This window comes from Muscardinus avellanarius (assembly GCF_963383645.1).
Source record: "Muscardinus avellanarius genome assembly, chromosome: 6".
In the NCBI taxonomy this organism is placed as follows: domain Eukaryota; kingdom Metazoa; phylum Chordata; class Mammalia; order Rodentia; family Gliridae; genus Muscardinus; species Muscardinus avellanarius.
In genome coordinates this window covers 136136180-136162479 of record NC_137791.1, presented here as the reverse complement: position 1 = coordinate 136162479, position 26300 = coordinate 136136180, and the positions used below count along the sequence as shown (strand labels likewise).

Genomic DNA, 26300 nt, shown 5'->3' with positions numbered 1-26300 from the left:
CGAGGAGGGGGTGTCACACAGGGGCTCCCGGATGGTAGTGCCTCCGCGGCCCTGTCCAGGGTCACCAGCAGAGCCAATCCCCGCAGTTTACCTTTTAGCTTCCTGACAGGCAAGTGAAATTCAGAGGGTCTTTCTGTGGACTGACCACAGCCTTCCTCTAGGTCTGCCCGGGTGATTTCCTCTTGTCTGGCAAGCGGCAACTACTCCTCTTCAGCCCTGCGTTTGGTGCCCCTGTGGCGGGGTGCGGGTCGAGGTGCCCCCCAGGATGCTGGGTGACGGTCACTGCAGGAGGGGATGGTGTCTCGTGGATGCACACCTAGACACTAACGTGGTGGGAGGAATTCTGGTCGGCTTTCCTGGCCACCGAGCGTGACGGCGTCCTCGCCGGCCCTGGTACCTAACCCATGTACCGCCGGCTTGGCCGGCTGCTCGGGTCTCGGGTCCGTCGCCAGGAGCTGTGTGGCGAGGTCCTCTCCTGCTGCTTCTGGCCCCCACATCTTTCTTCAACATCACCCACCTCTCAGCAGATGCTTCTTGGAGGGGACTGTCCCTGCAACCTGTCCATCAAGGACTTAGCGGTAATTAATTCAGCAGCTCGTGTGTGGAACGCCTAATCCCTGTCAGGCTTTTGGCCTGGCGGTGCTTCCCAGAAACAATGGTACATTCCTGAAACCTGGAGTCCAGCGGGGAGGGAGACAGGAGTGCGTCCTAGCATCCCGTGTTCTAGGAGGGCTCAGGAAGGAGGCGCTGCAGCTTCCTGGAGAGCGGAGGGCTGTTCAGGCTGACAGAGGCTCACGGAGGTGCCTCCCTCCCTGGGCTGGGGCCCAGTGAGCTCTTAAATGCCTGAGAGAGAACACAAAGCGTCGCCACTGCCCTGCTGGGGGCTAGCCCAGAGCCAGCTGGGGTCCCAGAGCCTGCTGCGGCCCTCCAGAGCCCCGGCCTCCGGGTTCCCACCCACCGCGCTCCTGGGCACTCTGCTACAGCCCTGCTCCTGGGACTGCACACTGCACATCCCTCTGCCTAGGCAGCTTGTGCTGGGCAGGAACAAGTGCGAGGGCAGAAGCGCTCCCAAGTGCCAGCGGGGCAGACCGGGCGTGGCCGCACCTGCCCACCTTGGGCCCTTCCCACCCCCTTCTCCTGCCATTTGCAGCTCAGCGCCTTGCCCAGGCTGCGCCTTCGTCATCTCAACCCTGGAACGTGGGCGCCTCGGCCCCTACTGAGACAACGACACTAAGCCTAGGGACACAGCCTAGTCCAGAGAACACCACCAGGCCCGCGGCGGACACCTGGAATCCCAGCGCTCTGGAGGCTGAGACAGGAAGACCACAGGTTCAAAGCCAGCCACAGCTCTCGCAACTTAGTGCGACTGCTTCAAAATTAAAAATAAGTAAAACAGGCCGGGCGTGGTGGGCACACTTATAAGCCCAGCATTCGGGAGGCTGAGACCAGAGGATTGCAGTTCGTGGACAGCCTCAGCTACTTAGTAAGACCCTGTTTCAAAATAAAGGAAAAAAAATAGGGCAGGGGGTATAGCTCGGAGGTCAAATGCCCCTGGGTTCCATCCCCCCCCCAAAAAAAAAAGGATTAAAAGAAAAACAGGGCTAGGGGTGTAGGTTGGAGGTAGAATGCCCCTGGATTCAATCTCCAGCACCACAAGGAGAGAGAGAGAGAGAAAGAGACAGACAGACAGACAGACAGACAGAGACAGACTGATTCCCACCCAGCACCTCCAGGCATGGCAGTGATGCGCAGGCAGGCTCACCAGCAGCACTCAGGGACGCAGTGTTTTCTGCACATCCCTAAGGTCAGGTCAAAGTCACCAGGGACATTACCTACAATTACATCTCTGTTCACTGGTGCTAATTCTAAAATGGTCAAAGCAGTAGAAAATGAGTCAGGCAGCATAAGAAATCTGACCAGCCATCACTACACCTGCCACGTGCCTTTCCCGTTTAAGCACAGACCCTTGCCACGTCAACTCAGCAACACTGCGACATATTAGTGTTCCTATTCTGCAGACAAGAGGCCTGAAGTTCAGAGACCAAGCCCTAGGCAAGCTCTCTAGCCAGCCTGGCCTGTTTCCTCTGGTGTAACAAGAACGGTAGACCAGGTGTGGTGGCTCACGCCTGTCAGCCAGTACCTGGGAGGCTGAGGCAGGAGGATCACAGGCTGAAGGCAGGATTGGGGGTATAGGTTGGAGGTAGAATGCCCCTGGGTTCAATCCTCACCCAGGACCCCCCCCAAAAAAAAGAGTAGATACCTGAATTAATTAGCCTCCAGTGCAGGACACAGACACCACCCTGCATATTTTAAGTAGAAAGGGACTTAAGGAATTGAATGATTTCAAGACAGTTGGAAGGAGTTAGCAGAGAAACAGGTGCCCAGGGATGGCCCTCTGAACCATACAGCACACACAGGGCCGATGCTTCAAGAAAGCCTTCCATCTCCGCCACAGCGCCAGGAAGAAGCAAGAAGAAAGCGGCCTCCCATCTTGGAATTCCTCAGAAACAGGGGGACTTGACGGTGCTCACTCACACCCAGAAGCCTAACCATAAGAGACTCTTGCAATGCTCACTAGCTCCCACACCCACGAGAGCAGAACTGAAAGAAGAAAAAAGTTGAGCGCAGTGACACACACCTACAATCCCAGCCACTCAGCAGGCTAAAGCAGGAGGACCACAAGTTCAAGGCCAGCCTGGGTAACCTAGCAAGACCCTGTCTCAAAATAACAAAATAAGGAGGGCTGAGGGTAAAGCTCGGGTAGAGAGCCCCGGGCTCAACTCTCAGTACTGCAAAAAGGGAGGGCGGATCTCACATGAAACTCCAACACACACCGAGAGGGGCTAGAAATGCAGGCTGGACGCTGGGCGGGCGGTCGAGCATGCGAGGATGTCCATCACACGTACCTCCATTCTCCCTGCGCCCTGCGCGCACACTGCCAGCCACAGGGGTGAAGTTCACTGAAGGCCTCACAGCCCAAAATGGCAGGCTGAGGCTCCCACGGCTCTCTGCCACCACTCTCCTCCGGCCATCTGAGTTATACCTCAGTGCCAGACACAGACTGTGCCCACGAGGGCTCTCGGCCAGGCCAGGAAGCAGACTGGAAAAATCCATCATTCCAGTCCTTTAAACAGCCAGGTGCCCCAAGCCACCCAGCCGTTCGCGGGCTGTCCCTCCACCCCCGCACAAGCCCTCATTTGGCAAGTTCTCTGCTTCCTCCAAACGCAGGTCAAAGGTCCCTCTGAATGCAGCAAAGGGTCCTCTATTACCTCCTCTGACAGCGTAACAGAGAACTAAGGAAAGGAGAGGGTGTGCTCAAGGCTCACCACCACCTTCCCAGCCTGCCGCAAAGCAGCAAATTAAACCCTTGGCTTCACAGGAGAGCTGGGGAGAGCAAGCACACCACACTGTTACTGACTCCTCTCACACCTGCTGCCTGGGCTGCTACATAAACACTGGGCTCACAGGATCCGCTCACACAGTCCCGCCTCTACACGACAAGGATCCTGCTCACATGGCGTCGTTAGTAAGTGTCCTTCAGGCAAGCAATTACGCACCAGCAGTTAGACGTCCAGCTCAGCGTCCTAGAAGGCTGCGCACCACTTTGGACATCTGGCAGTGTCTGGAGGCATGCTTGGTGGTCACACCGGGGTGCTGCAGGCCCCTCACGGGCAGCGGTCCGCGGTTCTGTAGTGTGTCCTCCCACACAGGACAGCTGCCTACATGAGGAAGAGTCTAGTTCCCCTCCTGGGCTCAGAAAGGTAACCTGCCCAAGGTCACACGGTGACCAGAGAGGCGCTCCCAGCTGGGTGACCTGGTGACCGGGTGACCAGTCAGAGCTGCTGCTGCAGCGGGAGGAGAAGGAAGAACAAAGGGCTTCCCTGCCGGGCGTGGCCGGGCCGCCAGCCCTGCGGTCACTCCCCAACACTGTCTCACGGGACGGACGGCCTCACTGAGCAGTCAGGTCTCCGGCAGGCCTGCTCCCTGACCATCTCCATCCTCCTGCCTAGCCCAGAGAGGAGGCGGAGGAGGAGGAGGCCAGAGGAGGAGGAGGAGACAACGATGACAGAGGAGAGTGAGGGCCAGGCAGAGAAGTCAGTGTCTGCAGTCAGCCCTGCGCTCAACCCTCCACGAAAACTGACAGGGCCCACACTCCCCAGAGCTCCCGCGGGCCCTGGGGCGAGCTCCCGACATCTCTGTAAGTCCACTGTGAGATGTTCAGTGGGTTCTCGTATTTCAGGCAAAGAACTCTTCCCTCCAAAGGAACTCTAGACGGAAACTCAACTACTGAAGACTCCAGAAAATCCTCTAGGCCCAGCACAGGGGTGCTCACTTGACCCTCTGTCGTCAAACCCCACCCGCTTTCCAAAGAGGCTTAGAGGGGCTCCCAGGAAGTGTCACACCCATCAAAACAAGTGGAAAGGGCAGCCACGGTGGCGCACGCTTGTAATCCCAGTACTTGGGAGGCTGAGACGGGAGGATCACGAGTTCACGGCCAGCCTCAGCTACTTAGTGAGGCCCTCCGCAATTTAGTGAGACCCTGTTTCAAAATAAAGAATAAAAAATAGGGCTGGGGATGTAGCTCGGAGGTAGAATGCCCTTGGGGTTCCAACCCCAGCACCACACACAAAACAAACAAACAAATAAAAATAATAAAGAGCTGGAGGTGCAGCATAGAGGCAGAATTTCTGCCCTGGATTCAACCCCCAGCACTACAGAAACAAACAAACAAACAAACAAACAAACAAACACGAGGGAGAGAGCTGGGCATAGTGGCACATGCCTGTAATCCCAGTACTTGGGAGGGGAGACAAGAGGACTGCAGGTTCAAGGCTGGCCTCGGCCACTTAGCAAGACTCCCAGCAACTGAGAGAGAACATTCAAAATAAAAATAAAATCAGGACGTGGTGTGCCGTAGTGGTAGAAAGCCCTCAGTTCAATCTCAAGTAACAAACCAAACCAAAACCAAACAAAAACCAAACAAAAACCAAAAAGGAAAGGAGAGAGCTGAAGAATACGGTGCAGGGAGACGTTCCTGTGGCCCAGCTGAGGACGGCTTCCAAAAACAGGAGCCTTAGAGCGCATCTAGAAACTGCATACGCCATGAGGCGTCCTTCAAACGGGAGAGGTCCCCGCAGACACAGCCACGCTCAGCCCAGGCAGCTGAAAGGGACACCTTTGCCATGTCGAGACCACACGAAGCTTCACACGTGAACCCACGTCACCCCACGGCCACTTCCCAGGGGAGAGGCCAGCAACGGTGGGACCCCGGGCGAGAGGGCGCGGGTCAACAGCGCAGCAGGCACACGGTGGTCTCTCATGAAGGCCGCACGGTTTAGGGGTGCGGCCTCCTTGTCCTAGGTCACACAGCCCAGTCACGCTGCAGAATTCCCCGGCCGAACCCTTTCCCCAGCCACCCATCTCCAAAAAGGGCCTCCACACATGCCAAGAAGCCCAGGTGACTGAAAACCTATCTTCCAGGCCCTGCCTCCTGGGATCCTGAAGTTCTTGTGGGCCGGGGGGTCCTGGGGATGAAACCCAGGGGCAGTCTACCTCTAAGCTACACTCCCAGCCCAATTTTTCATTCTTAATTTTGAAACAGGGTCTCACTAAGTTGAGGAAGGCCTAAGTAGCTGAGGCTGGTGGCAAACCCAGATCCTCCCGTCTCAGCCTCCCAAAGGCTGGGATTTAGGGTGCGCACCACCACGCCCAGCTACCTCTGGATGGAGTCCAGGGTCCTCATTTAATGGTCACCCTACACATTCATAAACAGTTCATGATAAAAACACTTCATCCCACTGACGGGAGCTGCTCATCCACACTGGTGAGAACCCGGCGCAGTAGCGTAGGGCGGCAGCCACAGATCGTACAGCAGCCTCCCCGGAGGCCGGCCCCGCCAATGAGGACAGTCCCTGAGCGGGGACCTGGCGTAGCAGGGCCCGTCTCTCAGCACATCAGAGAAAAAGGTGTCCCTGCAAAACCACAGGCCACGTGGCAGCCATTATCACTCAGAGCTGGTCTTAGACACATCCAACCGGATCCACGTTTAGCTGATGAATCAGGGAGGCAGCGAGAGGCTGCGTGTGGCCAGGCACAGTCAAGAGAGGGGACGGTCCCTGGGACGGGGAGAAGAGACCACACACGTGTGGCCAGCCACCAACATAGAGCCGTGTGTGCACCCACAGCCGGTCGCCATGGCAGTGACAATCACGTGCGGCCAGCCACGTGTCCACAGGTGACTCCGGCCGGCCTTGCACCCCCAGTACTGCAAAGGGCCCAACATGGGCTTGTGCGGGGCAGGCACAGATCGGGCGGCCAGTGCCAGCCTCGGAAACGCTCCCAGCTGCCGAGCCTGGGCAAGAGGCCCCGGAGTGAAGCTGTGGAGCAGACTGCCATCCCACGCTCTCCAGACCCCTGCACACCCACGTCGCACTTCAGTTTGGGAGTTCGCGGTATCTCCTTCGAGTGTCCGACACACCCACTCCCACCGCCCTGGCTGCAAGGCCACGCTTCACTTCACTTCCTAAGACCCTTCCCCTCACCATTCTGCCCCCCACAGCCCACCTGGAACAGGGCCTTGGACGCGGAGCACAAGCAGGTGCCGGAGCAGCCGTCCCACGAGAGCCCTGGCAGGCCTGTCTGGACCTGGGCACAGGTCACCACAGGGAGGAGCGCACAGCCCATGCCCCAAACGGGGGGGGGGGGGGGGGACGAGTGTGTCTGCAGGGGGCGACTACACACGCCCAAGGCAGGGCCCGGGCAGGCCCTCAGGCGTGAGCACGGCCACACGGGCGCTCAGGGCTCGGGCTTCACAGCCCTCTGCCCCTCTGCTTGGCCCAGAATCTGAGGTCACTAGTAGCAGCCCTTCAGGGCCAAGGGCTGACAGCTAGGTTGGGCTCTGATAACAGTCCCTGCCCATGGGGCACCAGCAGCCACACCACGCTAGAGCGGCGAGTGCCAAGCACACGGTGACAGCTGGTGGCGGGGACCCTGCATTCCACAGCGCCCGCTCGGCAAGGCAGGGGTGCACGTGCACACTCAGGGAAGGGCACCGAGGCAGCCGTGCACTCAGCAGCCAGCTCTGCCAGGGACACAGACGTCATTACCTCGTAAAAAAGTTGCTAAGTGGTCCCAGGATCTTCAGCCGACCCCCCGCCTCGGCGCCGTCCACGCCGTCCGGCGGCTGCAGGTCGCTGGCTTCCTTGATGGAGCTCAGGGTGACGCTGGTGAACTGTGGGCCGTCGTCATTCTCCAGGGTCACGATGGCACTGGAGCTGCTGGTGACCATGAGGTCCAAGATGTCCTCACTGCTGACCGACAGCGTGGTCGACAGCTCTGTGCCGAGGCTGGACACGCTGCAGACCGAGACATTGTCGCTGCGGCTGAGGGCTTTGGAGGTGGGGCTGTAGAGCCGCACGGAGTCGTAGCCCGTCCTGGGAAACGTGGAGGACTTCCGCACCGTCTGCTCGCGCTCGGAGCTGGCGGGAGCCGGGGGCGCGCAGGATGGCAGCGGGCAGGCGCTCTGGAAGGCCCGCTCGGGGGAGAGCTCGGGCTCGGGCTGCTTCCTCTTCACGTGGACCACGCTGCAGGGCACGGGTTCTGGGTTGCTGATCTCCAAGGTCGGGATGCCAGAGTCCACCGAGTGCAGGCTGTGCCGGTCCTCCAGAGCGCCGAGCGTCGGCTCGGGCCCCCGCTCGGGTGCCGACAGACATTTGGGCGCCTTGACGTGCACCTGCGGCCGGCTCTGATGTGGGTCGCCCCGGGGACCGTCAGGAAGGCCGAGCAAGGCTACGCCATTCGTGGAGGTGGAAAGGTCCCCATCAGTCATCGTGGTCCACGAGAAACTAGGGAAACAGACAAGGGCGTTACGAAGGCGAAGCCACTCCTTGGGCTCACCACTCAAATCTACCTGTGAGGGAGAACGCTGCAGAAAGAGTCCTACGTACCTGTTTTTCTTTTTTCTTTTGTGGAACCAGGGACTGAACCACACGCCAGCCCAATTTTTTTTTTAATTTTTTTTTTTTTTTGCAGGTCTGGTGATGGAAGCCAGGGGCATGTGACCTCCAAGCTACAACCCCAGCCCAATTTTTTTTATTTTTTATTTTGAAACAGGGTCTAAGTTACCAAGGCTCCAACCCATGGCCCTCCAGTCTCGGCCTCCCCAGTACTGGGGTTTCAGGCATGAAACACCGCGCCCACTTTATACCCAAGTTTTGATTTGGGACCAGAGCAAGAGTGTAACACATATTATCTTGTTATTATCACGACATAAACAAGCAGGAAGACGACCCAAGCAAAGCACACGTCTAGGGCAAACGCATGGCCTCTGTCATCAGTTACACGCCGCCAGTCACATCCCTGACACCGGACAGCACTGGAGCACAGGACTGGGAGGGCAAGTCCCAGGCGGGGTGGGGGCACCGAAGGCTGGCTCGGGGCCGGGACATCCCTAAAGGCCTGTGACACTCTTCAGGAAGCAGGCTCGGCGGGAGAAGCTGGGTCGCTGGGGACCTGAAGGGGACCCTGGGACCGTCCTGCTGCTTTCCTCGCCTCCTGGCCACCGTGAGGGGACAGGCCTCACCACCACAGGCTTCCTGCCATGATGCACCGCACTGCCCAAGCCCAAAGCACAGGAACAATGGCCACGCACTGAAACCTCCAAACCAAACACTGTTCCGTGTGTGTGTGTGTGTGTGTGTGTGTGTGTGTTATGGGGATGGAACTCAAGCTATACCCCCAGCCCCATTTTATTCTTCTATACTGAAACAGTCTAAGTTGCAGAGAGCCCCACTGAGTTGCTGAGGCTGGCTGCACACCTGCCGTCCTCCTGTCTCAGCCTCCCAGGCACAGGGTTGCAGGAGTCTGACACCACGCCTGGCCCTTTCCTCTTCATAAGCTGTTCATCTTAGCTGGGCCTGGTGCCGCACACTTATAATCTCGGTACCTGGGAGCTCGCGGGCTTGAGGCCAGCCTCAGCAACTTAGTGAGACCGGTTTCAAAATAAAAGATAAAAAGTGGGGCTGGGGTTATAGCTTGAAGGTAGAATTCCCTTGGGTGTTAGAAAATATAGGGATAAAGAAAACAACAGTTCTACAGACCAGAACGGGCTCTTTAGCTGCAGTGGAGCCTGGGAGGGGGCTGCTGGAGAGCGGGCCAGGAGCCCCTCTTCACAGACTAGGCTTCAGGAGGGAGGGGCTGAGCACCATGGAGTCCCCACGGGTGGGCTGGCCACACAGGGATTGATGGGGCTGGCAGCAGGGGTGGTCAGCAGCGTCTCCCACCTTCCCAAAAGTCCTTTGTTCTCAACCTCCTCTGGCTGAGCCTCCCAGCTCCACACTGGGTTCAATCCCCAGCACAAAACGATATATGGTTTATCTGGAGTGTTTTGTCACAGTGACACAAAGCTGTCACTCATGGTAAACAAGAAACAGGATACCTCCCTCAAAAGCATATGAATTCATGTGTGCTCACCTATAATCCCAGCTATTCTGGAGGCTGAGACAGGAGGATTACAAGTTAGAGGAAAGCCTCAGCAATTTAGACCCTATCTGAAAATTAAAAATAAAAAGGGAAAAATAGAATAAAAATTAAAAAAAAAAGAGAGAGAGAGAGGTAGAATGTTCCCTGGGTCCAATCCCCAGGAAAATACATAAACAGATTAAAATAAAATAGAAAACAGGGTTGAGGGTGCGGCTCAAGGATAGAGGGCCCCTGGGTTCGATCCCCAGAATCACAAGAAAAAAATAAAAGAGCGGGGTTTGGTTGGTGACATCCCTGAGTTCCAGCCCCAGCTCCTCGGGCAGCCTTGGTACCACCCGGGGCTCTGCTGAGGCCCTCAGCAACCCTCTGGAAGCCTGGCGCCCCTCGGTGCCAACACAGCAGAAGCAAACTAATTAAAAGCAGAACATGGGGAGGGTGCCCTCCCTCCCAGAGCAGAGGAGCCCGTCGGGCAGGGCAGCAACAGAGAAACGCGGAGGAATGAAGCGAAAGGCAGTCAGAAGCAGGCGGGAGGGAGAGCTGGGAGCTCCGGCTGCACGGGAGGACTGCTCGAAGCCGTGCTGGGCTGCTTACCAATTTCTTACAGGTTAGAACCACACTGCCCTGGACCAAAACAAAAATACAGACTAAAGTAGTTTACACAAGAGTGAGATTAACAGGTCAGGTGCTCCTTGGCAAGTGTGGCAGCACCCATCATCCCAGCGCTCAGGAGGCTGCGGCAGGACTAAGTTCAGGGCCAGGCTGGGCAGCTTAGCGACCGCCTCAAAACAGCAGAAAGGGCTGCGGGCGGCAACCAAGGCCAAGGCCTCCTGAGCCCGCAGAGCGCAGGGCCCCTCTGAACCCGCGGCACTCGCCTGCTGTTTTGTTTTGACTCTTTATTCTATCTCTCCCTCGTTTTTTATTTTCAGGTGTCTCTGTGCTCCCAGCCCTGGGAAACCCTCAAGTTGTCATGCTCTGAACAACAGGACTCAAGGGAGACATGGGTGGATTCAAGTAACACAGGAGAATGGGCTAGAAACCTTTCATGGCACACTTAAGAGCTAATCTCTGACGAGGCAAAAGGTGATCTGACTTACCAAAATACTATCAACGCTCCAACAAGTGTCACGGAGGAAAGGCGCACAGGAGCGGAGCCCTGGCGCCAAGTGTGGCGGCCCCGCCTCCAGCTGGGCCGCAGCCGCCTTCCAGAGCCTTCCAGAGCCTTCCAGAGCCCCGGACTGGCTGGCGAGGCGCTTCGCTTTTCTGAGCCTCAACTTCCCTAAAGTGGGCAACACCACATTCCTCACAGGCTGGTGGGGGGTAAGCGGAGCGGGAAGGCTCACTGAGACTGCCGGCAAGCCCGGCTCCTGGCACAGAAGGTGTCTAATGAATGTGCGTTTCCCCATGCTTTTATTTTATTTTTGGTATTGGGGGGCAGTCTACCTCCAAGCTAACACCCCTAGGCCTATTATTTTTATTTTAAATGGTCTTGCTAGCCGGGCGTGGTGGCGCACGCTTGTAATCCCCGTGCTTGGGAGGCTGAGACAGGAGGATCGCGCAGGTTCGAAGCCAGCCGCGCACGCTGGCTTAGGAGACCCTGTTTCCAAATAAAAATGTAAAAATAGGTCTGGGAGTGTAGCCCGGAGGTAGAAGGGCTTCCAGGAACCCCAGTACCACCAAAAAAAAAAAAAAAAATGGTCTTGCTAGGTTGATGCGAGTCTCACTACTTGTGGAGGCCGTCCCAAGCCCATGAATCTTCAGTCTCAGCCTCCCAAGTACTAGGATTATAAGCATGTGGCGCCAAACCCAGCTCCTCATACTGTGTGTGTGTGTGTGTGTGTGTGTTTTACTGGGGATTGAACCTAGGGCGTTCTACCTCTGAGCTATATCCCCAACCCTACATTTTTATTTTGTTTGGTTTTTTTTTTTTTTTTTTTGCTTAACAAGGTCTCACTAAGTTGCTGAGGGTATCATTAATGACCTGGGGCTGGCCTGGAACCTGCGATCCTCCTGTCTCAGCCTCCCAAATGCAGGGATTACAAGCGTGCCCACCACATTGCCCTCTGCCTTCTAGCCACATAACGCCGTGTTACAGGACAGACGTGGGTTTGCCCACAAGCCCACCAGCGACCTGGACCCTGGGGCAGGCAGGACCATGAGAGCAGTCTCCCTTTCCTAGGGAGATCAGTGCCTGGGCACACAGAAGGCACCTGCTAGGGCCGGCGGAACCGGAACCTTCAGGTTAGACAGCAGGACCCTTCCCTGAACTGGCGAGAGGAAGCCCGGGACCCAGCTGAGAGCCCAAAGCCAACTGTGTCCTCTTCTCCTCTGCCACGGGCTGGGGACAGCAACCCAAGGCCTCTTCCGGGAAGAAGCCGGGCGACCTTCGAGTCCTCCATGGTCCCAAGTCCAGTTCAAGTTCCTTGACCCTCAGTTCCAGAGTGTCAGTCTTCAGGGGAGGAAAGCTAAAAAGGAGAGAAGCACTTCTGCTTGGGCACACTCTAAAACCAAGCTCTGCAAGCTGTTCTCAGCCCTCGCCTGGTGCCGCTGGTGCCATGAAACCACACGCGGCATCCAGGCCGTCTGCCTTCTGCCGGTGCCCAAAGGGGAGGCCGCACCGGACACCAGCTGAGCCAGCTCCAGGCAGGTGCCGGAGGCCGGCCAGGGCGGCGGCCCGCCTCCAAGCCACACTTTCTAAATGCGAACTCAGCCCAAGTTCCCAGGCGGGGCAGGAGCAGGGCCTCCACATCAGCTCTGCAGACTCCCCGCTGCACCAGCCTCCTCGTCCCAAGTCCAGCAGGGCCCTGGCTCCAGTAGCACGTAGGACAAAGAGCCGCTATCAGCCTTCCTAAGCCAAAGCCTCTGAACAGCCCTCCGCTCTCCAGGAAGCTGCAGCGCCTCCTTCCTGAGCCCTCCTAGAACACGGGATGCTAGGACGCGCTCCTGTCTCCCTCCCCGCTGGACTCCAGGTTTCAGGAACACACCATTCTACTTGTTTCTGGGAAGCACCGCCAGGCCAAAAGCCTGACAGGGATTAGGCATTCCAAACACTAGCTGCTGAATTAATTACCGCTAAGTCCTTGATGGACAGGTTGCAGGGACAGTCCCCTGCAAGCAGCATCTGCTGAGAGGTGGGTGATGTTGAAGAAAGATGTGGGGGCCAGAAGCAGCAGGAGAGGACCTCGCCACACAGCTCCTGGCAACGGACCCGAGACCCGAGCAGCCGGCCAAGCCGGCGGTACATGGGTTAGGTACCAGGGCCGGCGAGGACGCCGTCACGCTGGGTGGCCAGGAAAGCCGACCAGATTTCCTCCCACCACGTTAGTGTCTAGGTGTGCATCCACGAGACACCATCCCCTCCTGCAGTGACCGTCACCCAGCATCCTGGGGGGCACCTCGACCCGCACCCCGCCACAGGGGCACCAAACGCAGGGCTGAAGAGGAGTAGTTGCCGCTTGCCAGACAAGAGGAAATCACCCGGGCAGACCTAGAGGAAGGCTGTGGTCAGTCCACAGAAAGACCCTCTGAATTTCACTTGCCTGTCAGGAAGCTAAAAGGTAAACTGCGGGGATTGGCTCTGCTGGTGACCCTGGACAGGGCCGCGGAGGCACTACCATCCGGGAGCCCCTGTGTGACACCCCCTCCTCGAACACAGTGAGACTCTGCCTTGATCAGGCCCAGACCAAAGGACTTAGTTGTGTCCCCAGAGGGGAAAAACACCCACTGGCTGGCGGCTTCAGGGGGAGGTCCTGGGGGCTTCCTGCGGGCTGTTCCCCTGCAGGGATCAGCCCCCAAAGGCCCTTCCTGTCCTGGCTCCTCTGTGGACGCCCGGAGGAAAGCGGCAAGGGGCCCACTGACCCTCCGAGGCCGGTGTGGACCCCGCCTCCACTCAGCTCTACCCAGCTGGGATCCTCATCTGAAGCGTCCAGCCAGCCACGGCCTGGGGCACGCGTCACTCAGGCAGATATCGCACCCAGCAGCACCAGAGACTACAGCTAACAGGACCTGGCGCTGTACCGTGGCTCAGAGCTACCCACAACCCCATGCGCTAGGTACTATCCATGCTACACAGGGAAGGAAACTGAGGCATGTGGCTTGCCCTGGGCCCCACTGCGCGTGGCGGAGCTGGGCTGCACCCCAATTTGTGACTTCCTGTGATTCTTTGCGCTTGGAAGCTTTGCTGCTTGTAAGGGCCAAGGAGAGGCAGCCCAGCTCCGCTGATCTCGCCGCGGGAGACTGGGTTCTACCACTTTTTCCAGGGGACCTGCCCCGGGTCTCCTCGGCAGCGCCCACCTGAGCCGCCGGCTCCAGCACTCGCCTCTGGAGGCCTGAGCTTCCAGTGAGGGTTCTGGCGAGGCTGCCGGCTTCGTGCAGGAACAGGCACCGCCCCAGGCCTGCAGCTCCACCCCGGAACACAGGACTATTCCAGAGAGATGGCCTGCTCAGCCTTAGAGACGCGGTCCTGGCACCGAGGAGCACCTCCCCCAGCAGAGAAGGCTCCACAGGCACCAACCGGTGAGCCACTCACCTCTAAACTCAAGTCCTGGCTGAGGCGGAAAAGGCCAGGCTGCTCCTGGATCTAGGGCACTTCCACGTTAACAATTAGCTGCCTCTGCCTTCTGGGTGCATGTGACCTGTGGGCCCTGTGCTTGGTGTCTACACCCTGAGCTAGGTAACCTTCCCCACGACCCAAGGAGCCCAGACTGTCCTTACCCGGACACACACTCCAGACTGAGGGCCGCTGATATAAAGCAGCTGTGGGCCCTGCCTGCATCGGACTCGGAAGCGCTTCCCCTGTTCACTGCTACGTATGAGTCCAGACAGAACCATGTACAGGCTGGAAAGGCCAATCAAAAGAGGGGACCGGGCGTGGTGGCGCATGCTTGTCATCCCAGCATTCTAGAGGCTAAGACAGGAGGATAGCGGTTCGCAGACAGCCTCAGCTATTTAGTGAGGCCTCTGCAACTTAGTGAGACCCTGTTTCAAAAATAATTAGCTGGAGCCGGGCGTGGTGGCGCATGCTTGTAATCCCTGTGCTCGGGAGGCTGAGACAGGAAGATCGCACAGGTTCAAAGCCAGCCTCAGCTACTGAGTGAGGCTCTCAGCAACTTAGTGAGACCCTGTTTCCAAATAAAGTATAAAATAGGTCTGGGAATATAGCCCGGAGGTAGAAAGCCTCTGGGTTCCACCCCCAGTACCACCAAAAAAAAAAAAAAAAAAAAAATTTAGCTGGGCGTGGTGGCGCACGCTTGTAATCCCCGCGCTTGGGAGGCTGAGACAGGAGGATCCCGCAGGTTAGAAGCCAGCTGTGCTGGCTTAAGAGACTCTCTTTTCAAATAAAAAGTATAAAATAGGTCTGGGAGTGTAGCCCAGAGGTAGAAGGGTTTCCAGGAACCCCAGTTCCACCAAAAAAAAAAAAAAAAAAAAGAGGAGGGGCTGGGAGGGGTGCAGGACTGAGGATGGAACCCAGGGCCATTCTACCTCCGAGCTCCACCCCCAGCCCAATTTTTTCATTCTTTATTTTGGAACAGGGGCTCACTGAGTCGAGGAGGACCTCACTAAGGAGCGGAGGCTGTGAAGCTGTGATCCTCCTGTCTCAGCCTCCCAAGTCCTGGGATTACAGGACTTGGGTCTTTAAATGAGTCTGCTTGTTTGTTCTTGGAACTGGGGTTAAAGCAGGTGGATCCCACTGCCCAGCTACGCCCCAGTCATGCTTGTGTTTTTCTATTTTGAAGCAAGGCCTAAGCTGCTGAGGCTGATGATCTTGAAGTTGCAATCCTCCTGTCTCAGCCTCCCCAAACACTGGGATGGCAGGCATGTGTCCCCACACCCGCTAAATGGGTTGTTTTTTAAGACAAAAGTAATCGATAAGACCTTCCTAGAAGTTTCTATATTCCTCCAGAGGGCGAATGGCAAGTTCCAGGCACCCTGAACTTAACCACAACCTTAAGCGCATTTCATCCATGAATATTTCAGCACACCCAGACAAAACTGGGTAAACTGTGGAGAGTGCCCCGAGGCTCCCTTACAGCCCTACAGAGCAGACACTTAACTTACACTGGCCACAGGTAGCTGTGCTTAAAAGGCCTATGTGGGACGTTTAAATTAAGGACACTCAACATATGGCCTGCTCTCTCTTCTCCAGGCCCCACTGTCGTCAGGACCTGTGAAGTGACAGGGACCCCAGCGGCGGGCGGGCAGGCCAGGAAGACGTTCAGGCTACCTAACAAGGTGGCGGCATTTATCTTTTTTTCTTTTTCTTTTTTTGTGGTACTGGGAATTAAACCCTGGGGTATACTAACTCTGAACTACACCCTAGCCCTATCTTATTTTAATTTGGAAACAGGGTCTCCGAAGTTGCTGAGGCTGATTTCAAACCTGTGATCCTCCTGTCTCAGTATCCCAAATACTGGGATTACAGGCATGAACCACCACATCCAGCTTATATAGTGTGTGTGTGTGTGTGTGTGTGTGTGTGTGTGTGTTGCTGGGGGTGGAACCCAGAGACTTTTCTACCTTCGGGCTATACTCCCAGACCTATTTTATACTGTATTTGGAAACAGGGCCTCACTCAGTAGCCGAGGCTGGCTTGGAACCTGTGCGATCCTCCTGTCTCAGCCTCCCAAGTGCTGGATTACAGGCGTGCGCCACCACGCCGCTACTTAAAAATTCTTAATGATTCACTCACTGATATTTACCATGCGCCACACATGCTAAGAGCCGCCACATGCTCTCATCAACACAAGCCTGCCAAGGACACCGAGGAACCCTAGACTCAGGCCAGAAACTCTCCACTGTCACCAGCACGGGAAACTGGACCAGACCAGGTCTGACGTCAAAGCCCATACACAGTACTTACAAATATGAGTACTTACAAAATATAGGTCCTAAGCCAGGCATGGTGGCACAGGCCTACAATCCTAGTACTTGGGAGGCTGAAACAGGAGGACTGCAGGTGAAGCCAGCACTGGCAATGTAAGCAACACTCTTAGCAACTTAGTGAGACCCTGTTTAAAAAAAAAGCTAGGCCTGGTGGCCCCAACTTGTAATCCCAGCTTTTGGGAGGCTGAGACAGGAGGACATGGTTCGTGGACAGCCTCAGCTACTTAGTGAGGCCCTCTGCAACTCAGTGAGACCCAGTTTCAAAATAAAAAAAATAGGACTGGAGGTGTAGATCAGAGGTAGAATGCCCCTGGGTTCCATCCCCAGTGCCATACACACACACACAGAAAGATAAGGGTATAGCTCAGAGATAGAATGTTCCTGGGTTCACTCCCACTACGGAAATGTGTGTGTGTGTGTGTGTGTGTGTGTGTGTGTGTTTGTGACCTAAGATTGGTGACACTAAGTTAGGTGAACACAGTAATTTTTACTTTTTTTTTTTTTTTTTTTTTTGCGAGTCTGGAGTGGAACCCAGGGGTATTCCACCTCCAAGCTACACCCCCTGCCCTATTTTTTATTCTTTATTTTGAAACCAAGTCTCACTGAGTTGCAAAGGGCCTCACTAAGTAGCTGAGGCTGTCCGTGAACCACAATCCTCTGGTCTCAGCCTCCGGAATGCTGGGATTACAAGCGTGTGCCACCACACCCGGCTCTAATTTTTACATTTTTATGTATGTATGTTAGATTTCAATTTTTAAAGTTTTTTAAATAAATGAGGGGAAAATAAAGCAGGCTCTAGAAGGAAACTGCCTAGGTTCAAATCCCAGCTCCTCCACTTACCAACTGTGTGACCTTGGATTCGTTTAACGTTCCTGTGTAATAAATGGGCACAGTCCTAGCCCCCGGTGATAACAAGGCAGGGGAGGACACCTGCGCACAGCCTTCAGAGTCGTGCCGGGCGTGCGCTAAGCCGGGGAAGATACTGGCTGGTGTTATTCTTCACTGGGCACCAAACAAGGCCAGCCAGCTCAGCCCCACTATTTTAGCAACACATTTGCATAAGCCCAGAAACAGCGTGTGTGTGTGTGTGTGTGTGTGTGTGTGTGTGTGTGTGTGTACACACACAGCCTCACAGCACAGCTTCTTCCTGTCACTACCATTTCTCCTCACACCTGCCGCCTGGCGCTGACCGAGCTCTCGCCTAGATTTTCCCACCTGTCAAGCCAAGCTGATCCACCTGGGTCCTTCCCGCTTGACATTCAAGAATTTTTTTTTTTTTTTGCGGGCCTGGGGGTGGGACCCAGGGGCATTCGACCTCCGAGCTACACCCTCTGCCCTATTTTTTTTTTATTATTCTTTATTTCGAAACCGGGTCTGAGTTGCAGAGGGCCTCACTAGGTAGCTGAGGCTGTCTGCGAACCGCGATCCTCCGGTCTCAGCCTCCCGAATGCTGGGATTACAAGCGTGCACCACCACGCCCGGCTGAAATTCAAGAATTTTAGACATTCAAGATTTTTCAGCAACCCACGCTCAAGAAACTTCCTATTTTTAATGGTATTGGGGATTGAACCCAGAGGCATTCTACCTCTAAGCTACACCACCAGCCTGATTTTTGTTTCTTACTTGGAAGCAGGGTCTAACTAGGTTAATGAGAGTCTCACTACTTGCTGAGGCTGTCCTCAAACCTGTGACCCTCCTATCTCAGCCTCCTAAGTACTGAGATTACAGGACTGCAGCACCACACCCGGCAAGAAACTTGCTTTCCTAAAACCCTCTCGTGTGCCGTGCATCACGTCTGCGTTGATGACAAACCCTCTCTGAGGTCTCGAGGCTCCACAAGCATCTTTGCACACTGGGCGAGCAAGCAGGCTGAGGCTGGGGACGAGAATGCCAGCAGCCCCAACCCACGGGGCACAGGCGCGAAGACGCATCTCCCAGGCAAGCTGGCTCCTCACCTTGAGAGACGCCTTCCACAGAGCACAGGGAGGGGATCAGTGCAGGGGAGGAGGGGCAGTGGGAGTGGGCCCCACGCACAGGACTGCAGGGGCTCAAGGGACAGGGAAGCTGGGTGTGGGGGTGCATGCCTATAATCCCAGTGCTTGGGAGGCTGAGACAGGAGAATCTCGGCTTGAGGCCACTGGCCTCAGCAACTTAGCGAGCTCCTGTTTCAAAATAAAAAATAAGGCCAGGCGTGGTGGCGCTCGCTCGTAATCCCCGCGCTTGGGAGGCGGAGACAGGAGGGTCGCGCAGGTTCGCAGTCAGCAGCGCTGGCTTAAGAGATCCTGTTTCCAAATAAAAATATTAAATAGGTCTGGGAGTGGAGCCCAGAGGTAGAAGGGCTTCCAGGAACCCCAGTACCACCAAAAAACAAAAAAATAAAAAATAAAAAGGGCTGGGGGGGGGGTGTCGTTGGGAGGTAGAATCTCCCTGGGTTCAATCCCAAGTACTAAAATAAAGGGACATGAGATGGGCAGGAGTGAGGTGAGGTTCACAGTCACGATGTGGGGTGTGGGGCAGACCGCAAAGTTGTGGTGTAACAGAATCGAGTGCCCCTCAGGGCAGGCAAAGTGCTGCAGGGGGCCTGCGAGCCAGCCTTGGACACCAGCCGAGCTAGACCTGCCCCAGGGGCCTGCCTCAGCCTGAGTCCTGCCTCAGCCTCTCTTGTGTACTGGCTCCAAACCAGACTCATCTCCGTTTCAGTTCCTTTAATGTTTTCCAAAGGATGTGTCTGTCCCCCCAATAACCCTGAGCACCAGGTACAGCCAGGTTTCCATGGAGCTGAGCCTCATTAATCCCAGTACCTGGGAGACTAAGACAGGAGGACTGCACATTTGCCAGCAGCCTCAGCAACTTAGACCTTGATTCAAAAAAGGAAACGGGGCTGGGGTGTAGCTCAGAGGCACAAAGAGCCCCTGGGTTCGACCCCCACTGTGGGGCTCACAATCTCTAGGGCCCAAACACATACAACAATACAACTAAGAGGGCTGGGGGAAGGAGAAGCCAGACCCGAACCTGGTTCTTGGACTGGTTCTGGCCAGATGCACGGGGCAACAGGAAGTGTGCCCGGTCAGTGCCAAGCACCTGCCAGGGCCGAGGGAAAGCCGTCCTCCCTCACAGCCCGCCTGACAACACTCGGAGCTCACTTTCTGCGGACCCGGCAGAGCAGGAGGGCGGGCGCTCGGTTTCAAGGCACCAGGGCGCCTCCCTTCTGGGCTAGCCCCGGGTAGTGGCAAAGTGCACGGGGCACAGAGAACTTTCCAAGCAAAGCTTCCAGTTGCACGAGGGAGAAATGGTGCCCCATGCACCTCTAACACAGAAACGGCCTCGTGCTGCCTGGCCAGGCACGGTCACTGAATGTCCACTACCCAGTTCACTCTGGAGCCTGCAAGGCCCTGTCCTCCAGCCTCCTGGCCAGCGTCCTCCCCGCTGCGCCCCCACCTGCGCCAGGTGTCTGGATCCATTCCCCCAGGCTACCCCAGCCTGCAGCCCGGCTCGCCCCCTGCGGAGGGTCTCTCTCTGGCCCCGGGCACAGGGTCCTCTGCGGCGCAAAGGGGTCTGCAGCCCAGGGGCCGGGGCTCTGAGGGGGACGGGGCCAGGATCCCGGGACCCGGGCGCCCCGCGGGCGAGGGGGAAACTTTCCGCCAAGGTCCGGAAGAGGAGCTCGTGGCGGCGCGTCTCGCCGCCCCCGCCCCGCACCCCGCGCGCCCGGGGGGGCCGCAGGCTAGGGCGCTCGGCGGGACTCCAGCCTGGCCGCCGCGCCCCGGCCAGCGCCGCAGGTGGCAGCGGCCGCGCCCGCCCTCCGCCCGGCCTCCGCAGGCCCCAGTACCGGAGTCAGCGCGGCTCCGACGCCATCCGGGCCGGCGGGCCCGCAGCCCAGGCCCGGCAGGACCCGCGACTCGCTGGGCCGGGACGCCGGGCGCGCGGCAGGTGCAGAGTCCGCGACAGGTGCGCCCAGCCGCCCGCCGCTCCCAGCCGCGCAGCCCCGCCCGCGCGCTCGCCACGCCCCCGGGCCATCGCCACGCCTCCCGCCCCGCCCCCACGCTCTCGGGCCCTGCCCCGCACGCCTTCATCGCACCCCCACGCGTTCTCACCCCTCCCGCGCTCTCGCCACGCCCCCACGGGCCTTTACCCCGCCCCGCGCGCCTCGCCACGCCCCCGGGCCACCGTCACGCCCCCACACCCTCTAGCCCCGCCCCGCGCCCTCGTCACGCCCGCTCGCGCTCTCGCCCCGCCCCGCGCCTCCCGCCACGCCCCCTGCCGGCCGGCGTCCGCTCTTCCGCCCGGCGCGTCGCCCCCCGCCCCGCCGAGAGCTCGACGCTAGCCCCGCAGCCCCTCCTCCGGCCCGCCCGCCGGCCCGCCGGGGGCCTCCAGGATGGCGTCCCCTGCGCGCTTCTGCCCCAAGAGCCCAGCAGAGGGCCAGGGGAGCTCCGCGGCGGCCTTCCCATCCGCAGAGCCGCCGCAGACGCCCGACGGGGGCCCCTCACCTGGTCGGCTCCACCCGCGGCCATCTTGGAAGTGGGAAGCGGCCGGGAGGGGGAAGGGGCACGAGCGGGCTGGGACCAGGCGTGGGGAGCCGAGCGGCGGAGCGCATCGATGGGCGCCCCTGCCAGGCAGGTGCGGGAGGGGTGTCCCGGACCCACCAGCCGAGGGACTAGACCTGTGTGCGAGACCTGAGCCCAGGCCCCTGGCCTGTGCCCCAGGGACGGCGGTTCGGCGTCCTCCCCGCCCGGCCTTAATTTCCCCATCTGTAAAACGGGTCTTGCTAATCGTTTTTTCATTGCGCTTTCACAGGGCGCCTGTCTCTCTGGTTCCCAATCCTGTGTGCACTTTATACCACCTGGGGGCTTCGGCAATTCCAAAGCCAGGCAGTGCCCCAACCCAGTTAAGCCCCAGCCTTCGGAGGCGAGAAACAGGCATTACTGTGTTTTGAAAAGGTGTGATGCTGGCTGCGCTGGGAGCCACCGGCCTGGCGTTTACGGACACCATTTTGCTTCATCTTCGCCAAGACTGCAGAGAAGCGTTCTGTTTTGCAGAGCGGGAAACAGCCGACGGCCTCTGCTCGGGCCTGGACGGGTCAGTAGCCGAGGCCGGTGAGCCAAACCCAGCGCAGCCTGTTAACTACGACTTCCCGGTGCCTGGCAAATAGCCGACACCCGAGTATTTATGAGATTATCCTTGCATTCTGGGGGCCTCGTGGCAAGAAGGAGGACTTAAGTGGTTGGAGTCGGAAGGTCTGGTTTACAAGAAGTCCTGAAGGTTATTGTCAGAGTCATTACCAGAGGAACCCCGGAAGTTGAACTCCAGCTCATGGCCTGGGCGGACTTGAAAGGCCATTAGTCAGGGGCAGGAAGGGTAATCTCCCACCACGGAAAGCGTCTGCAGGCCTGCAGGCCTGCGGCAGGAGTCATTCCTCTGGGCTGTAGTCCTTAGGGTTGGGCCAAAGAACTACCTTGGGGTCCTTTCCCGGCCCACGGCTCTGGGAACTCCCGCATCTGTTTGTTACAGTGGCCGGAGGGTGAAGATCTCAAAGGCAGTCTCTTGATGGAACACCAGAGGACGTTTGCAAGGCCCCGGACACCCCCGCAGTGCTTCGTGCATAATGGGAGCTTTATAAATGCTCCCATTTCTAGGTGTTTTAAGTGAAAACAATGCCAGGTATCCACCACATCTCTCCTGGCAGCTAAGTTCTGCCTCAGTTACAGCCCCAGGCATCCTTGCGTAGTGACAAGGATCCAGGTGCAGATAGGCCGCGGTCCACAGGCTTGCGTTTGGCGCCCCCTGCCTGCCCCTCCTTCACCACCGCCTGCCGCCCTGGAGCCAGCCCTCCTGCTATTTGAACTTGGCTTACCTTTCGCCATTAGCTTTGGGATGTGTTCCAGATACAGCCTCATCTGACAAAAACAGCAGACAGGACTTAGCTCGGCGACATTACACTTCTCAGAACCCCCGTGCCCCTCCCACCATTATAAAGAATCAACTCTCAGGGCATCGGCCCCGTGAACCCCACAGAACCACCCTGCTGAAGCCACCCTGTCCCCCATGCAGGCTCTCCCCCAGGCTCCAAGGACTCCTCCCACTGTGGTTCCTTGGATGGCCGTAGACAGAGGGCCGGTGCCTCGTGCACCAGCACCCCAGAGCCCTTGCCGGTCTTGCTCACACCTCAGGTGTCCAGGAAGGCCCCTCTCCTCCCCACTCCCTTCTCTACAGGGCACATGGCTCCTCCACCCCACCCAAGTTATCCTGAGAAATAATCAGGCCAAGGTAAACAAAGTGATGGGTTAAAAACAAAAAAAGGTCTAAGCCAGGTGCAGTGGCACATACCCACCACAGGCTGAGACTAGGATGGCTGGTTCAAGGCTGGCCTGAGCAACTTAGCAAGACCCTATTTTCAAAATAAAAGACCATCAGGTATAGTAACACATAGCTGGAATCCCAGTACTTGGAAGGCTGAGACAGGAGAGTCACAGGTTGGCAGCCAACCTCAGCAACTTTCAAGGCCCTCTGCAATTTAGTGAGACCCCTTTTAAAAGTAAAGAATATAATGGAACTGGAGGTGTAACTCAGAGGTAGAATGCCCCTGGGTTCAATCCCCAGCACCAGGCGGGAAAAGAAATCGAATGTCTAAGCCAGGTGTGGTGGCACATGCTTGTAATCCCAGTATCTGGGAGACTGGAACAGGAGGGTCGCAGTTCACGGCCAGCCTCAGCTTCTTAGTGAGGCCCTGTTTCAGAATAAAGAAAAAAAGCTGGGCATGGTGGCGCACGCTTATAATCCTCCCGGTTGGGAGGTAGAGACAGGAGGATCACACAGGTTCGAAGCCAGCCGCGCTGACTTAAGAGACCCTGTTTCCAAATAAAAATATTTAAAAAAAAATAGGTCTAGGAGTGTAGCCCGGAGGTAGAAGGGTTTCCAGGAACCCCAGTACCACCAAAAAAATAATAAAAAAAAATAGGGTTGGGAGTGTAGCTTGCAGGTAGAACGCCCTGGGTTCCATCCCCAGTACTGGGGGAAAAAAAAAAATGTCTAGTCCAAGTTTCTAGCATGTTGGAGAGCTCCCTCCCACTCCGAGCAACAGTACAGAGAGAGCGTGGGGGGCAGCCTCCACCTTGAGGCCCACAGCTGCCCTCACAGGGCTCCTGAGACAGGCAGATGTGGCCCTTTGCAAATGCAGCCATGTCCTCTTGCAAGGAAAATGGTTACCTGAACGCCGGGCGCGGTGGGCACGCTTGTCATCCCCGCGCTTGGGAGGTGGAGACAGGAGGATCGCGCAGGTTCGAAGCCAGCCATGCGCTGGCTTAGGAGACCCTGTTTCCAAAATGAAAATGTAAAAATAGGTCTGGGAGTGTAGCCCCGAGGTAGAAGGGCTTCCAGGAACCCCAGTACCACCAAAAAAAAAAAAAAAAAAGAAAAGAAAATGGTTACCTGAACAGTTGCAGAGCACAGGCGGTGTGAGAGGCAGGGGGTGGGGACGCCCCTCGCATCTCTCAGGAGATACTGGGATGGCATCTCCCAAACACTCTTTTGCCCACCCATTCCCTACCCCAGACGTAGCCGTGTGACTAGATGCGTGAATCAGGGTTTTCCTGTGTCTCCCTGGGGCCGGCCCATGCACCTGGGGCCCTGTTGGCTGACACGGTTGGTCACGCAGTACCCCGTGTCTTACAGGGGGGCACAGGTGCTGGAAGTGCAGCCGTGCAGCCCAGCTCTGGAAGCTCTGCCCCGCTGTCCCGAGGCCCTCACCCGGCGGCCCCTCCTGTTTGGAGCCACCAGGGTCCACGACGTGGATAAAAGTAACAGCAGCCACTGCACATTAGGCTAGGGCTTGACTTGGGGCCCAGGCCAATTGCAATTTGTTTTCTCTAAAGCGCTCCCATGATCCCACCTCAAAACGGATCCCTCCTGTCCACACACCTTGGAGTGTTGCCTGTTTTACCACTGAGATCAGTCTTAATTTTTAGTACACAGTATTTGGAATTTATTTTTACTTATATGGCCTTGAGGATTGAACCCAGGGGCCTTCTACCTCCAAGCTACACTCCCAGCCATATTTTATATTTTACTTAGTAACAGTCTTCCTAAATTGCTAACAGCCTAAGTTCCCGAAGCTGGCCTTGAACCTGAGGTCCTCCCGTCTCAGCGTCCCAAGCGCTGGGATTACAAGTGGGCAACACGATGCCCAGCTGAATCCGGGCTTTCTACCCTAAGACCCCCAGCCCTGTTTTATTTTTATTTTGAAACAGGGTTTCACTGAGTTGTAGAGGGCCTTGCTGAGTTGCTGAGGCTGGCCATTAGCCTGTGATTGCCCTGTCTCAGTCTCTCAAGTCCTGGGATTCGAGTGTGCACAGACCCAGAAGTGTGGCTCCTTGGGCATGTTGAATGAAGGCCCTCAGCCTCTCACCAGAGCCCTGGCTGGCCGGTGCCCAGTTGCAGGGGCCATCAGCACTGCCAGGCCCAACAGCCGCGGCGTGGGAGTCAGCACAGCAGAGCCGTGACTGCGGTCCCCGTGACCTGCCCGCTCTGCAGTGTTCGTAACCGTCCTGGGAGTCCATGATGTCCCCAGGTTGCTGGGGGCCTTGGTCCAGCTGGGGCTGCTCCCTGTCTAAGGTCACTCATTCAGAGCGTCCTAAGTAGACTGGAAGGACCACGTGATCGTGGAAGGCCCCTCTGGAGCTGGAGCCATGGCCCGTGGGGAGCAGAGACACGGATCCCCTTGTGGCCTGGCTCACTGGGTTCGTTCGTTCGTTCATTCATTCATTCATTCATTCATTTTGTGGTGCTGGGAATTGAACCCAGGGGCGTTCTACCTCTGAGCTACACTCCCAGACCTATTTTTTATTCTTTATTTTGAAACAGGCTCTTGCTGTATTGCTGAGTCTCACTATATCGCTGAGGCTGTCCTCGAACCTGCAATCTTCCCGTCTCAGCCTCCCAAATGCTGGGATTACAGGCTTGCTCCACCACACCCCACTCCCTGATATTTCTTTTTCTTTTTTCTTCCCTTTGTGTGTTTGGGGGGTACCTGGGATTGAACTCAGGGGCATTCTACTCCCACACCACATTCCCAGCCCGTTTTTAAGTGTGTGTGTGTGTGTGTGTGTGTGTGTGTGTGTGTGTGTGTGTGTATGTTTTGCTGTCCTCGAATCTGTGATTCTTGTGGCTCAGCCTCCCACATACTGGGATTACATGTGGCTCACTGATCTTTAAGAAGTACCAGCCACCCAGGTGTGGTAACCCACACCTGTAATCCCAGTTCTTAGGCCAAGACAGGAAGACCCCAGGTTCATGACCAGCCGCAAAAACCTAGCAAGGTAGGTCCTGTTTCAAAATAAAAACTAAAATAGGGCTTGGGGTATATCTCAGAAGTAGAGCATCCCTGGGTTCAACCCCCAGTACCTCCACCAAAAAAAGGTACCAGATGTGGAGACCTGCAGCTCCGGGTACTAAGAACACAGACAGCCTAGTGCTGGGCTCCACACCACAGCGGGCCCAAGTGGAATTTTCCCAATAGCCGTGTTTTGAAGGCACCATCCAGTTGCCTGCTGCCGTCACCATCTGCAGGCACAGCCAGATTCAGAAGCCTGCAGGAGTCTGCTCAAGGCTCACGTGGAGCCCCGTGCTGGGGGAAGAGGTGGGCAGGGATGCGGGCCTGGCTCCAGGCCCTGCTGTCCACTGCAGGCAGGGACCCCACCCGGCCGGCGTCTCCCCAGGTTCAGGCAGCCGCCTGGGGCTCCTCAGAAGCACTGGGAACGCCCACATGCAAGGTCCCCGGCAGTGACACTGTGGTGCACACAGCCATGGGTGCCTCACCCAGCCATCAGCGCCCATCTGTACTAACCTGACAGCTCGCTGGCCCCGGGCCCTGCTCGGCCTGCCAGGTGCCAAATTCACTTCTCTCAGGTATGCAGACGCCAGCCTCAGAGTCGTGGCCTCCACCTGGGCCC

General features: G+C 57.1%; 1 protein-coding gene across 1 annotated transcript in view; it reads right to left on the bottom strand.

Moving 5' to 3' along the window:
* TBC1D14 (TBC1 domain family member 14) overlaps nt 1-20950 on the bottom strand; it is a gene marked incomplete at both ends in the record, with an annotated part of 102819 nt that extends 81869 nt beyond the window's left edge. The window contains 2 exons of the mRNA XM_080697783.1: nt 7107-7844; nt 20844-20950. Coding sequence (XP_080553909.1) covers nt 7107-7844; nt 20844-20950 — 845 coding nt within the window. The remainder of the gene's footprint in view (nt 1-7106; nt 7845-20843) is intronic.
* Nucleotides 20951-26300: the final 5350 nt, after the last annotated feature.